We start from the raw sequence: 16,670 nt of genomic DNA on the forward strand, positions 1-16,670 counted from the left end.
TTATCCACCAAGAACTAGCTGACAAACTGGGACTTCTCCAAACCGACCATCTTCCTTATTATTAATACGTCCCTGACAGAATGCTTGAAAATGACAACTACAAGCTATACTGGGACCGCACTGTGCTTACAGACCAACCAGTGGCGCATAATAGACCGGATCTCATACTAGTTAATAAACAGATGTGGCGATAAAAGATCGCCAAGTACAGAGATCTAGAAATACAAATCAGGAGACAATGGAGAATGGAAAGTACCCAGACAGTACCTATTATTCTATCTACTACTGGTGTTATTCCCAATAACCTCCTAGCGAACATAAAACAGCTGGGTCTAAATGAACATCTTTATAAGGCCATGCAGAAAGCTGTACTCCTCGCGACGTCCAGATGAGTACGAAAATTTTTGGGAGATACTCCAGCAAACCAAGTCACCTAGGGCTCGATAACACGGAGGGAGTCCCACCAAAGCTCAATCCTTTTAATACCGCAGGTATCTGGGATGAGTGAATTTTCCCCTTAGAGGGAGTGTGAGCCGTAGGGCTAAATCTGGATAATAATAATAATAATGGTGTTATTCCCAAAAACCTCCTAGCGAACATAAAACAGTTGGGTCTAAATGAACATCTCTATAAGGCCATACAGAAAGCTGTACTCCTCGCGACGTCCAGATGTGTACGAACATTTTTGGGAGATAATCCAACATACCAAGTCACCTAGGGCTCGATAACACGGAAAGAGTCCCACCAGAGCTCAATTCTTTTGATACCGTAGGTATCTGGGATGAGTGAATTTTCCCCTTAGAGGGAGTGTGAGCCGTATGGCTAAATCTGGATAATAGTAATACTTTATTTCCTTTTTGACAAATAAAATTTGTATAGGATCAGTCACAGTTTAGAAAACAAAATTAGTAAATATAAATGTAAATCTAAATTACGCTTAACCAAAGATTACAAGACAAACACAAATAGAAAATGTAAAATTACTAGCATATACTTAGAATAATGTCAACTACTAATGTTGATGTTGATATTCATCAACAGAATAAAACGTAGTCTGTAATAAAAAATCTTTTAAAGTTAATTTAAATATTTTCATATTATTACATTTTTTTATTGGCTCGGGTAACTTATTATATATTCTTTGACCTATTATTGCAGGTGAGTAAAAATGCATATTTACTTTAGAAACAGGCACATATAATTTTTGATTCTGCCTTGTATTTATATTGTGAATTTGACTATTAGTTTTAAATTTCTCAAGATTTGAATGAATAAAAACACAAACTTCAAAAATATATAAGCATGGCACAGTTAAAAGTTTATATCTAGTAAAATAACTCTTACAGCTAGTTATTCGAGAAATACCAGCAATACAATGGACTATTCTCTTTTGAGATAGAAAGACTTCACTGAATTTACAAGACGTACCCCAAAATACTATGCCATACCGCAAACGAGGCTCTACCTGAGCATAATACAGCATAATTAGCTGTTTTAGCTTAGTATATCTTTGAGGTTTCGAAGTAGGTAGCATGCTCAGTTTATTTTGGAAATAATATCATAACATTGCCTTTTCCAATTGAGACACTCATCAAGATACAAACCCAAAAACTTTAGGCATTGAACTAGAATATATTGATAGTTCGATATCTAACAGACGTTTCTGTCTATTGTGGAAATGAATAGCATGCGTTTTATCCGCATTAAGCTGTAAGTAATTCGAGGAAAACCAATAACTAAGATCACACAAAAGTTTGTTACATTTATTTTCAAAAGATATATGTGTTATATCTGATATAAGTATTGAAGTATCATCTGCATAAAGTGTAAACTGTACAGCAGTATTTATTGAGACAATATCAACTAAGTAAATAAGAAATAATATTGAGTCAATTAAAGAACCTTGCGGAACACCCATATGAATGTAAATGTAATCTGATTTGCAAATATTTACTGATTGTTGGGATAAGTCTGTTATGGAGACATACTGACGACGTTCTGATAGGTAGAATTCTATTCATTTTAGAGAGAGATCTTTTATTCCAATATTTTCTAACTTATTAATGAGTAACGTATGATCGACACAGTCACACACCTACTGAGATCACAAAAAATCCCGACAGGGCATTCATCCGCATCAATATATTTAGTTAAAGTCTCATAAAATGAATTAACTGCTGTATTTGTAGACTTACCTGCCTGAAACCCATGCTGATATTTACTAACAATACTGTTCTCCAATAAATAAGAGTTTAATCTGTTAAGATAACAGTATTCGAATATTTTCGAAAACACTAAAGGGACAGTTATTGGGCAATAATTACTAATATCCTTTGGATCACCTTTCTTATGTACAGGCTTTTCCCAACTTTAGATAATCCGGGAAGATACAATTGCAAAAGGACAAGTTTATTAGAAATGATAAAGGTGATAGTATGAATGGAATTACTTTTTTTAATAAAAATTGAGGTATTTCATCAAATACCTCACCACAGGATTTTGAAGATTTTAATTTCCCTATCAATAATTCACTCAGCTCATTTGGAATGTAAGGACATAATTGTAAAAAATTTAATTTTCATTATAAGGCGGTTTCCTTTAAGTACTATTTTGACAACTGGGAATTTTAGAACGAACTTCAATTGGAGCATTCTTAAAAAAAAACATTGAACATGTTAGCAACAATAAGGCGTTTATCTATTACACAATTTTCATCTGATTTTAGGCATATATTTTTCCTTCCATTATTATTAACATTGTTAGTCACGTCAGCAACAAGTCTCCAGGCACTTTTTGTAGGATTATCTGATGACGAAATAATATTCTGGTAATAATTTTTCTTTGTCAAACATAAAAGTTTCTGGTGTTTCTTTTTTTCTAACTTGTAATATTCACGAAGACATGGACAGGATCTAAATAAAACATGCAAGTTTTTTAAGTTACTACTAGATAAGCGGTTCTATGGGGTTCTAAGGAGTAGTGATGCGCAATACAAGGTGTTGCTTCCTGATAACACCTTTAGCCACTCCTACTCAATTCCTATCCTCACCTCCAAGAAGTGTGGCTTAATCACACGGGTGAACCCTGGCAAACCTGAGCAACCTTATCGGAGACTGGGTAACTAACCCCAGTGGAAAGTAGGGTCAGGGCTGACGAGGAAAGGAGAAATGGTCCTCCGAAAAGGGGGTTGGGCGATAGGCCAGTAACCTATTCTTGTAAAAAAGTACTACTACGAAACCTTCAGATGAGCCCCGGAACGACGACGACTTTGGCAACGGAATATGGAATTTATGCTGGGAACATGGAATGTCAGAACGCTAAATAGGCCAGGAGCACAGAGGATCCTTCTACACGAACTGAAAAGATAAAAAATAGGAATCACTGCAGTACAAGAAATTAAATGGTTGGAAAAATGTATCCGGGACACTAAAACACACACTATACTGTATAGCGGTAAAGATGAAAGAAATAAAGAATTTGGAGTAGCTGTTATCGTAGATAATAAAATAAAGCACCTGATAACAGACTTTCAAGCCATCAATGAAAGAATCTGCAAGCTTAGGATAAAAACGCATTTCTTTAACATAACCCTTATAAATGTACACTGTCCCACAAATAAACAGGAAGAAGACACTAAGGTAGCCTTTTATCAAGATCTATAACGAATCTATGACTCAATAACAAGAAACGACATGAAAATGGTGATAGGCGACACAAACGCCAAGATCGGAAAAGAAGAAGAGTACATAGGGGTAATAAAGAAACATAGTTTGCATAGAGACACAAATGAGAATGGCCAGTGTCTAATAGATTTCGCAGCTAGAAAGAATATGATTATCAGTTCGACATGCTTCCCACATCGGGACATACATAAGGGCACCTGGATATCACCTGACGGAAATACGATCAATCAAATAGACCATATACTGGCTGAAAAAAGAATGGCGACGAGTATATTAGATGTAAAAAGCAGACGTGGCGCAAGCTGTGACTCAGACCATCTGCTAGTACAGACACGGTTTAGATGCAAAATCAGCCGACAGGCAAAGGAAAAATATCCAAAACAAGAAAAACTAAACTTAGATAACCTAAAAGTCTCTGAGGTACAAGAAAGATTTAAGAGAACAATGGATGAAAAATTACTAGAAGAAAACAGAGCAGACTCCACAATAGAAAACCAATGGAACACCATAAGTAGTATCATACTCAACACAGCGAAAGAAGTCTTAGGAACAAAGACACAACGGAGAGAAGAAACATGGTTCGATGAAGAATGCAAACAAGCTATACAGGAAAGAAATGAAGCAAATAAGAATTACATACTCAGACGTACTAGAGAAAGAAAAACAGAACATGAGAACAAAAGACGAAGAGCAGATAAACTGTGCAGGCAGAAAAAGAGAAAGTATGAAAACCAACGGATACTAAACATAGAGAGGGAGTTTAAGGAAAACGAAACACGTAGCGCATACTAATTTATCAAACATCTAAGACAGGGATACAAACCGAGGACTAGTCTCTGCAAAAATAAGAAGGGTGAAATCATTAGCGATATGGACGAAATTAAGAGAACCTGGATGACATATTTTAAGGAATTACTAAACAAAGGGACACAACCACCATTACAACAACAGAGGCAGCAGCAGGCACGACAGGAGGTACAACAACAAGAACTGGGGGAAGATGGGGAAGAAAATGAATTAACTAGACCCCCAACACTAGAGGAGGTCCAAACGGCAATCCACATACAAAAAAGCCATAAAGCACCAAGAATAGATAAAATACCGGCAGAACTACTCAAGCAAGGAGGAAGGAATTTGACACAACAGATGTACCAGCTAATACGAGAGATATGGATAGAAAAAGAAATTCCCCAACAATGAAAGAAAAGTATAATCTGTCCTATTCATAAAAAAGGAGACAAACTGTTGTGTCAGAATTATAGAGGCATCTCTTTACTTTGTTCGGGATATAAAATACTCACAAACATCATTAATCGAAGACTACAACCTCTTACGGAAAAAATTATCGGGGAATATCAAGCAGGGTTTAGGCAAAATAGATTTACCATTGACCAACTATTTACAGTTAAACAAATACTAGCCAAAGCATGGGAATATGACATCGACGTTAACAATCTCTTTGTAGATTTTAAACAAGCCTATGATTCAATAGATAGAACAATTCTACCTAATATATTGGAAGAATTTGGCATACCATCAAAATTAATACGACTAGTGCAAATGACAATGACAGAAACAAAAGCACAGGTATGTATTCACGGACAGATCACTGATGCGTTTACGATAACGCAAGGACTGAAACAAGGCGACTGACTAGCTCCAACGCTCTTTAATCTTGTTCTTGAATATGTAATTAGACGGTTGACGGTGAGCGGAAATAACATACTTAAAAACAAGTCTACCCAATTAGCAGCATACGCAGATGATATAAACATAATGAGCAGAACAGTGAATGCAGCGAAAGAAACCTATGTTGAGTTGAAATAGAGTGCAGAAGCAGTAGGGCTAGCAATAAATACAAATAAAATAAAACTACTCATACAAACCAGATCAAATAGGCCGGTGCAACAACACTTTATTGACGATATATAACATGTAAATAGATTCACATACCTAGGAATGGATCTGGTCGCAAGCAATGAAGAAGAAGCATAAATAAATAGAAGGCTTATGCTGGCAAATAAAGCCTATTTCGCGATGGACCACATATTCTAATCGCGAGACGTACACCGGAAAACAAAACTCCGGGTCTATAAAACAATAATCAGGCCTATAGTAAGTTATGGTTGTGAAACATGGGTGGTGACACAGAAATCTGCGAATGCATTAGATGTGTTTGAAAGAAAAATATTACGTAGGATACTGGGCCCAATAAGTGAACAACAACTGGCGAAATAGGTATAATAGAGAAATATACGAGCAATATAGCGAACCAACTCTAGCACAATATACTAAACTGCAGAGATTACGATGGGTAGGGCATGTGGTCCGCATGCATGAGAATAGAATCCCCGGAAAATTACTAAATGCAAGAATGCAGGAAAAAAGACCTGTTGGGGGACCTAAAAAGAGATGGAAAGACGAAGTCGATGAGGATGCCAGGAACTGCCTGGGAACGCGTTCATGGAAAAGAACAACGGTAAATCGAGATGATTGGAGAAGACTGTTGAAGGAGGCCAAGGCCCGATTTGAACTGTAGTGCCATTGGATGGATAGACTAGATAAGCGTACTTCTGTGTTTACCCATTTTTTATGATCATTTATAATACGTTTATTTTGCAATGGAAAATTATTGTTAAAATAATACGAAAAAATATCAACAAACACATTAAAAGCCAATTAGTATGAAGTATACCATAAACAAGATTCCAATCTTCCAGCACAAGACTCATAACAAAATTATCTGTCCCATTCTCAGAAAAATATCGCTTTTGACAAGATATAGGCAAGGTCGATATATCGATTTCAAGTTCAACTAAAACAGTTCTATGATCAGACACAGTGTTGTCAAGAATACATGATGTACCTCAATTAGAAAAATTTACAAAAATATTATCAATTGTTGTTATGCTGGTATTTGTTAAACAGATAAGCAATTCAGTAGTTTTGTTTTGTTTTTGTTTGACGTTTTCATATCAATATTAAAGTCCCAACAAATAATATAACAAACATGCATTTGGCTTGTATAAATAAATTTACAAGACAGTCAAGATTATTTAAAAAAATATTTATATCTCCACACGGAGATCGGTAGCAATTCAATATGTAAAAAATAGTATTGTTTTTATCCCTAATTAAAGAACAACAAAACTCTGAATGTTTATCAGAACAGAATTTTTTAACATTAATATTATGAGCGTTTACATTTCTCTTTACGAATATTCCTACACCACCTCCTCTTACTGAAGAGTTTCTACAATAACTACTACTCATAGTAAATCCATCAATGTATACAATATTAATAGAGTCAATGGTTTCCCATAATTCTGTTAGACATAAGTGAAATTATTTTGATATGTTCGGACCTTAAATGATGTGTAAAGACTTGGGTAGCGAGACTCAATAGACTCGCAGAGCACTTCCGGAAAATGGGGTTTCAGAAGATTTTCCATTGCAGTCACATTGGTGCTAGGATCAATACGATACACATGTAGATCAACATATTTTGGAACACCTTTAACAGATCCAGCACCAGTTCCAACAACTAACTGTCTTCTGTTTTTGTTTCTGTCTTGAACTTTCTGCCATGGAGCTTCGTCATTTGTGGCTTCTTTCGTAAGATTTATTACAGATGACATAATACTTTCTTGGGCCTTTTGACACTCATTACTTCCTAAATCAACTGAAGCTGGAAGTGCTGCTTCCACAGTAGACGTGGATTGACTTTTACTACGACTACGACTACTATTATTAGCTACAGCATTTGAATTTTCAGGTGGTTTAAGTCTCCCGTTAGTAGGTTTGGCAACGTTGGACGTAGTCCGTTTATGTTCAATATTTTTATTTGAATTCGTTTTTAATAAAGAAATAATTAAATCTTGATGTTCACTACCTTTTACTAGCTGTGTATTTAACGATTTTAAGTAAGTAATCTCGATCTCGGCACACTTTAACTTGCACTGTAGTTGAGTGAGTTCTAACCTCAAATCACTACTGCACAGTTTCACATCGGAACAAGAAGATCCACTGACCTCCAAAACATTTTTGACACTTTCACAAATTTTTATTCCTTCGGGAACCGTTTTGTGAATAAGTATTTCCAATAATTCTGGTTTCTTAAGACGATCTAGTTCTTTGTATATATTAATTCGTCAGTCGCCATCTAGACCTTTAAAAATCGTGTGATTACACACACTTATACAAATCCTTACTTTCTAAATCTAAGTTAAATAACGAAATATACAAATAGTTCTTGGTAACCGAATATTAGGCAAACACAAACGACCTATCATTTTCCCATTTGTTTGCACAAGTTTTTATACACTTTTAAACTTTGCCGGCATATTCCAATTTATGTATATATATATATATGTAAAAGATTAAATCTTCTAGTAAAAGCTGCTATCGCTTTGTTGAATTAAATGGCCAAATATATGGCCTAGGAGAACAAATTCGTTAAACTTCCCGTGCTCGAATTGGTATCAATAAAGTGTTATGAATAATTTCAGCCCATCCCAGCCTCATCAGACACTTGGCCTGATACAAATTCAAACTCGGAGAGTCCAACGAATGTCTCCTAAAGCTTCACTACTGCAGTGGTTAGCGTACAGAGGCGCCACCTGCTTCTCCGTCCGGCTCGCGGAGATAAGAATACGGCCGGGGTCAGAAAGCCCTGTATGTCATAAGAGGCGACTAATGGGTAGGAATAGGGAGGTGGAGAGCCGTCGTTTGACGTGTCGGGTTGGTAGAAACGCACACGGTCGCTTCGGCGACACGGTCACCGGTCTACATTCCTGGTATCCGAGACGAGACTACTCGTGGGACCACTCTACTCCCATTCCAAAAGAGCCTGGTGAGGTTGAACGAGCTGGGCCCGTAAATACCTCTCCTGACCTCGGTCAGGAGGGGTGTGGATATACCGCTCCTGACGGCGGTCAGGAGTGGTGTAGGTGTCCCGGCACGTACCCACCGGGAGATCCAAGAGTGGTAGAGGAGAGATCCTCGGCGGCGACCTGTCTACGTGTGAGGTGGAAATTCCTCCGCCTGCCGAACCTACCCGCCCGTAGTGTGGGAGTAACGGGTAGGCAGGGTACTCACAACACAGGTACTACGGGGAAGGTGGAGCCCCCGCGGGTCGCGTGTACTAGACGTGTCGTGGTAACCCTACGGGGTACCCCCACGGGGGGACCCACGGGACGTCTTTGGTACGCGCCCCATGGCACCTTCACTTTGGTGTCGGACTCGTAGGGGCAGAGGTTTCACTAACGGGCGTATGCCGAAAGGCCGGGTAGCCCAGGGTCCTGCCAGGTTTTTACTTGGAGGGCACGCACTTAAGTCATGCTTTGGGGGCCATGAACGAAAACGATATGCGAAATGTGTAAAAGATTAAATCTTCTAGCAAAAGCTGCTATCGCTTTGTTAAATTAAATATATATATATATATATATATATATATATATATATATATATATATATATATATATATTATATATAGTAGCTAGAATAAATAAAACAGATTTTAATCAGATTAGATATATCTGAGACGAAATTAATAAAATACTAGTTTACGAACTGGATGTCAAGAGCCATGGAAAACATACTTTGATAGTTTATTAAACGAAATTTTTTACAGAAAACCAGTGCAAAAGGGTGTTAGTTATCTTAATGTTCTAGTGAGGATTCCTTGTTAATTGGACTTCCAAATAGGGCGCTGATGATTGAGAATCGAGTATTTTTATGTAGTGTTAGGTGGTAATTGTTTGAGATCATCAGAGTGGGTTGGGTGTGCGAATTGCATACCATCTTTCGATTATTTTAATTTATTGTTTAGCATGATTAATTATCGCTAAATCTCTCTCCACGGCCATGAATACTGTATCGTCCGCATATAACAGTGTTCTGAGAACTAAAGCTATGGTTTGTTAGAAGAGTGAGCGACGCATAACTCAGTCAGTCGAATGCCGCGTACGTTCGTCAAAATCAAAGAAATGGTTCTCTATGATAACGGTTTGTTAGGTTCTGTTGAGCTGCACGGACTGCAGAGCGATAGCCGTGTACGTCGACGGTGTGCGTTGGAACCAACTGCGATTTGATTTGGACGCAAACGTTCAGCTGAGCATACAGCGTACATATCTACCGAAATTGTAATTGTATTTTTATATAGTTATTATTATTGTAATAATTAAGTGATGACTACTAAATTTTCTCCTAAGGAAGATAAAAGACTAGTGGATCTAGTACAAATTGTAAGACAGTTTCAAATAAATTCCTGGAAAGTCTTAAATATTCTCGAAATTTTTCCTCCGTTTAAACAATGTTTCTTCGACGATTAATTTAAAAGCACCTTCTGTATTACGACATGAAAAAATTTCATTTACATTTTTATTTATTTTATTTAGATTTAACGTTATCAACTCTTCTTCTTCTTCCTCCTCTTCTTGGAGAAATAAAATTATTGCGTTAAGTTTTCAAGAATTCATTTTTTTAAACGTACAACCTTTGAGAGAATAAACGTGAAAATAATTTCCATAGGTAAGAAGGTTAGGTTAGGTTCTAATTTCTAAACTTGTTTTCAGAGCGACAGAGTATTTATGCGAATTAATCCAACAAACCGACTAAACCAAAACTGCCGTGAGTCGAGTCCCACAGATTCTGCTGTACGTGTATGCTGTGCACTGCGCACTGTTCTAACAAACCGTAGCTTAAAGCTAGGGTTTGTTAGAACAGTGAGCGACGCGTAACTCACGGTCAGTCGAACGCCGCGTACGTTCGTCAAAATCAAAGGAATGGTTCTCCATGATAACGGTTTGTTAGGTTTTGCTTAGTTGCGCGGGCTGCACAGCAATAGCAGTGTACGTCGACGGTGTGCGCTGGAATCAATTGCGATTTGATTTTGACGCAAACGTTCAGCTGAGCTCACAGCGTACACATCTATACCGAAATTATAATTTTTCAATAGTTATTATTATTGTAATAATTTAGTGATATCTTCTGTTGTAGGGTTTTTTAGTAATATCGTCCCTTATAAATTGTAAGACAGTTCCAAATAAATCTCTGGAAAGTCTAAAATATTCTCGAAATTTTTCCTCATTTTGAAACGATCTTCTTTCGACTGTTAATTTAAAAGCACCTTCTGTATTACGACATTAAAAAAATTCGTTTACATTTTTATTGGAAGGAATCTGAAATTTTAATATAACTCGTTCTACGATTAAGTTTGCATTAACTTAATAAAGGGAAGTGACAGTCAAATTTGACATAGCTCATTACGAAATTTTTACGATTGTTAATGGCTTGTGTTATGTATGTGTTGGCTTCTGTCAGTGCATTTTAAGAAATGAGAGTGGCTGGTAATGAGTCTAAACTTAAATTGAAATATGGATATAATATTTTAAGCTAAGAAGTCTAAGAACTCCACAAGTCTCTTCTACAAAGGTTTCTCGTAGAACTTAAACGTAAACAATGTTATGCAGTGAAATTGGTGTGTAAGATGCAACCGGGTTTAATTTTTTTAAGGATTATAATTGCATCTGCAATTTTTTAGTAATCGGGAACATAGTAAAATTTTAGAACCGAATTGATTATTGCTGTAATTAAGGGGCATATACTCTGAGGTTTTTTAGATTGCGTTTTTGTCGGCAGGTCATCAAAGAATCAATGACCTCTGCTCGACGAATAGAGTTATGTAAATTTTTGACTGGAATTTTTGGCTCTGTTTTTAAAACTAATGCAGAAATTAGTTGATCTTCTAAATGATCGTAGTATGGTTACGCGTTTATGCGTTAGATTTCTCTAGATTTATGGGGTCTGAGCTCAGTGCTTAGTCCTTATTTATTCTTATTAGCGTTAGATCAGATAACAGGGCCACTACAGGAAAATATTGAGTAGTGTCTAATGCATGGTAATTATGTAACGTAAATAAGAAATACTTAAAGGGATTTAGAACAAAAACTGGAACAGTAAAGACAAGTTTTTAAAGAAAAATATTTATAATAACGTAGGAGGATAAAATCACAGAATCTGGAATGTTGGTTTAAAGGTCAAGTTATTACTTTATAATAAGATAATACGTTCAGGTGGCAATTGATTGTGAAAAGTAATAGTATTAAGTATTAGTAATACAGCCAAACGATGGGATAATGGAATAGATGGAGTTCATGTATAAGAGATAAGATGATTTTAAGGAAACTATCGGTATAACCCTATAAAATTGTTTTATGTCTAGATATGACGTACAAAACTAAATGCTAGGCAATTATTTCAAAAATTGTAACACAGTAGTTGACCTCTAAAAAACTTAAGAAGGTATGTTCAATGTCGAAATGATAATCACCCAATAGAAAGAATTACTGATTTATTAAGATTTTCCTGATACTGATATAAGCCGAAAGAGTGATCCAGAGAAATAGCATCGTCAGCCAATAATACTGCGAGTATTATGAAGATATTTCGCTACTTTTTCGTTCTTTAGAATAAGTGTTTTTTTATATGACTTTTAATTTGTTATACTGTAACTATTTGGTTTATTGTATATTGTGTATGTTAAGTAGTTGCCTTCTTGCTAAGTAAACTTTTCTTTATATTGGTTATGTATATGAGATGCTACAAATAATACGTTGAAATAACAGGTGCTAAAAGCTACGGAATTAAATAGAAATTAAAATATAGACTAATAACACAAATTTACTGTAATAAAGTAAATATTGAAATGACCGCAAACTAAAACATACTGATGACAACTAAACAACATCCTTAGAACGATTGGATCACATTTAGGAATTGGTAGGGTAATTAGAGGAGTAAGGATTATTCTTACCTCAAAATAACAAAGTTGATTCCCATGCACGTATAAGTTATTCCTAACTTTTTACGAAAAATTCCCATTACGACTCTCTTTAAATTCGGCTTGTTTCTGCTTTCTTTTGAATTTTTCACTTCTGTAATCCATTTTTCCTCTAACTGCTTTAAAAGAATTTTGGCATCATCTTCAACATTAACAGCAAAATAAGAAAGTTTCAAAGTACCATTAAGAATTTTTATAAAAAAGGGAATAGTCCATCTAAAAAAATACGTAAATTAGGTACACAAAATAGCTGTTTTTTGATGGTTTCGAAAAAAAAAAAAAAAAAAATATAATGATAACAAACATTGCTACATTATAATCTGAAATTAATTATTGTAGTAAATATTCAAAAGTTCAATTCAAAAAATATTTAAATCAATATTGTCATTGAGTCGTCTTTATTTGTCAATGATCTGTGAATCTCTCAAATAATAGACGTCAAATATTTACTCTTTGAGTTTTTTGCCAACATTAATAACAGCATTTACAAATATGAAACTAACAGAAACAGAACGAATCGAGATCTTAATCATGATTGGATATGGAGATAGAGTGAGGACTCAAACAGAAGTTCGTAATTTATTTAATGCTAAATACCCCAATCGCGAACCAATTACTTAATCTACAGTAAGTAAAATTGAAAAAAAAAATTTGAGAAACGGGCCATGTTAAAGATCTTTACAGAGTTGGTAGAAAATCAATATCCGAAGCCAAGAAACTGGACGTTGTACTGGTGTTTCAAGAAAATCCCCATACCAGTTCTAGGCAGGTAGCACTAGATATTAATATCCACCAATCAACTGTTATAAGAGTTCTAAAAAAGGAGAAGATCTGTACACAATCTGGAAGAACAAACACCCAAGACAAGACACAAAAAACAAGAATCTATAAAGCAGCAATTAGACCTATATTAACATACACGGCGGAGACAAGACCTGACACAACTAAAACGAGACGACTACTAGAAACAACAGAGATGAAAATACTTCGACGAATATCAGGGAAAAGTCTGTTGGATAGGGAGAGAAGCGAAAACATAAGAATAGCATGCAATATAGAAGACATAAATGTATGGGTAAAAAACGGAAATAGGGAGTGGAACGAATACATTAATAGAATGGCAGAGGATACGAATAGCACGAGATAGCACGAGATAATGGACGAAGAAGTATTGGCACATCAAGAAAAATATGGTGCGACAATTTAAACAATTCATAAGGCTAATATGGAAGAAGAAACAGGCTTTAAAGCCTACATACAAGAAGGAAGAAGTAGAAGAGAAGATATTTTGAAAGAACCTACCAAATACCTTTTCGGAATAAATTTAATAGTCCTTAGTTTTTTACGTGATTCTCCTTTCTTTGCTTATTCTATCTCGTGAGTGAGGCATCCTATCTCATTTTCATAGGGACCATATACGTTGTAATTTATCCTACAATCAAATCAAGGCATTTTCCTCAAGGCCTTCAATAGTTTTTTGACATCCACAAGATTGAATCTCTATTATTGGATCTTTATATTTTCGTTTAGAAAAACGCTGGTTGCAACCAAAATCATAAATAAAACAAGACTTATGCAACTGTAAAATGATTCAAATAGTACAACTCAAAAGGTCTTGGCATCTCCAAAGCAGGGGATAAACGCCAACAGAACAAGGCAAGACCACCCACCCGCTTAGCCTGAAAGGTGAGTGTAGAATAAGCTATTGATTATTATTAAAAAATTGGGACTGAAAGAAAGTGCAACTTTAAAGGGTTTTATTGTTTCATATGGTTTCAACTTTTTCTTACGGGGTATAGGTATAGACATTGCTTTTTTGAGAATGTTAATTTTGAGACCCCAAAAAGGATGCAAAAAGTTTTCTTCTCCTACCCCCCGGGATTCACCTTAAAACCCTCCTTAAAGGAGGAGGAAACATTAAATTACCAAGAATCTGTAGGCTGTAGAAAAAAATGTTACAAACAAGAAATGTAGCTGAGATAATGCTTGTTGAGGCGAATAACTATAATGGGGGGAGCAGTGTTACAGTTACGACAGTTTTATGGAATTTACACCATATGGAAAAAGTCCCTTGACAAAAGAAAAGAAGTGTTAAGAATATCAAGAATATTCAAGATGTTATTGAAAACTTCCGAAATGTCCAGTAATGTCTAGAACGTAAAAAAATATATATAAACAGAGGAAGTTGGCAGTTTAAATAACAGTACTGATTGAGTTTTTAAGTTTCTAGTTGTTATTGTTAAACTATGTTTAGATAAAAATAATTGGCTAGTTTAAAATACAAACTAAAACTGTTATTATATTAATTGAAGCTACTTATACTGTTTAACTTGGGCATTTACCAAGGATAATATAGAAAAAAAAATAGTGAAAACGCAAAGAGTCATAGAAAGACAGATGATAAACAGTGGGCTGTCAGGAATAGAAACATCTGTATCCGCAGTAAAACCAACGTAAAAGACGTCTTAACTAAGTATCAAACTTAAGCGATTTGCTGGTAGTAGATACACTAAGGTAGAAGGATGACCGATGGAACAAAATAATTATACAATAAAGACCTTGGAATCATAAGAGCCAAATGAGGAAAAGCACAACTTAGGTAGTCACATAACATTAAACAACATGCTGGACCAAGATGGATGCAAATGGCGCCAGATAGAAAACACCGGACATATGAGGGAAGGCCCCTATCTAACGATGGAAGTTCTTGGATGATTAGCGAGATATAACTATTTCCTAATCCCAAACTTACAAAAAACTTCATTTTGCAACAAACGATAAGGTCATAGTCACATATAGTATTAAGTGAAGAGGAGACTCTCTTGAAAAATACATGCGAAAAAATAAAAATCCTACGTGTTCTTACATAGGTTAGATTAATTTTAGACCATTCTCATAATACACTTAGGTGTTGTCAAATAAAACAAAATAGAATATTTTATAAACTATGAGTTTAAACGTAGGTATTTAGGTATCTATATACAGGTATTTATTGTATAAAATTATTAAAAAAAAAATAATTTTCCATTTTAAATTTGTAATATAACAAATAAATAACTTTTTACTTACAAAAAGAATATCCGCGATAATAGAGATGATTTATACTCAGGACTAATTTCTTTTGTTTCAGTTGCTACGTCCATTACGTTCGGTCGAAGGTTATTTACACACTCCAAACATAGTATTTGTGGTTAAACTGTGCTCCAAAATTATGGTAATTATTGTTTAAGTTAACTAGTAAGTAACTAATTACTGATTGTAAAATACTGGAAAAGTACAACGATACAAAACAAGGTGTCGCATTATAAATTAAAATTAAAAAATATTTCACGTCTGTGTATAGGTACACACTACTAGACTTGTATGGAATGATCTGATACTTATTATTTTAACCGATGTAAAAAACCAACCTACGAAGTCAAAGAATATTTATTTTAAAGTAATTTAATCACCAATACATAGAAATTAAAGAAACACATAAATTTTTAAATGATAAGATTAAAATTATCCGTTTTAAAGTCAATAGCATACAAAATTTCTATGTAAAAGGAATGATGTTTAAATTGTTTTTATTTATGTTTTTTAGTAGTTTGTGTTACTAACCTTAGGCCTTAGGCAAGCTCCAATTCGTGTGGCTTTGCTTCTAAACAGATTATCAAGATTATAGTGTGGTACGTTATTTTCTTTCTTGAAGAGCAGCTCTTGTACTAGCTTTAAGGTGTTTTGTGAATTATGTTATCGAGGTCTAATTTTGTTTAAGCATATCCCACAAATGCTCTATGAAATTAATGTCGGGTGAACAAGCAGGCCACTATAGAATTGTGATATCTTCTGCTTCAAGGAAGTCTGTAGTGACTCTGCTGGTATGTGAAGGTGCATTATCATGCATGAAAATTAAATTTTTCTCCACTGCACTTTTTCAAAGTCTAATAGAACCAAATCAATATACCTGCAAGCTACAGTTGGTTAAATGAAAATTCTGCCTTAAAAAAGCTGCTTTTGGAGTTAAGGGTGAAAAAGTGTTGGGTATCTTCTAGCTATTTAGACAATAAAACAACCGTGGCAAGCTGTTGTTACATTTTGGTGACTTTATCTTTGTCTATTCTTAAGCGTTCCTAACTCCTGATACTTAGCATAGGTTTTTA

The 16,670-nt window shown here is 35.1% G+C and overlaps 1 protein-coding gene across 2 annotated transcripts in view; it reads right to left on the bottom strand.

Moving 5' to 3' along the window:
- Nucleotides 1-15,887, bottom strand: part of LOC140443597 (ATP-binding cassette sub-family C member 4-like) — a 116,833-nt gene extending 100,946 nt beyond the window's left edge. For both annotated transcript variants that reach the window (XM_072534946.1, XM_072534947.1), the window contains exons 1-2: nt 15,595-15,887; nt 12,499-12,741 (exon numbers count right to left, since the gene is read on the bottom strand). In XM_072534946.1, the coding sequence (XP_072391047.1) occupies nt 12,499-12,741; nt 15,595-15,668 (317 nt within the window). In that variant the 5' untranslated portion in view covers nt 15,669-15,887. The remainder of the gene's footprint in view (nt 1-12,498; nt 12,742-15,594) is intronic.
- Nucleotides 15,888-16,670: the final 783 nt, after the last annotated feature.

The sequence above is a fragment of the Diabrotica undecimpunctata genome, chromosome 6, assembly GCF_040954645.1.
Source record: "Diabrotica undecimpunctata isolate CICGRU chromosome 6, icDiaUnde3, whole genome shotgun sequence".
In the NCBI taxonomy this organism is placed as follows: domain Eukaryota; kingdom Metazoa; phylum Arthropoda; class Insecta; order Coleoptera; family Chrysomelidae; genus Diabrotica; species Diabrotica undecimpunctata.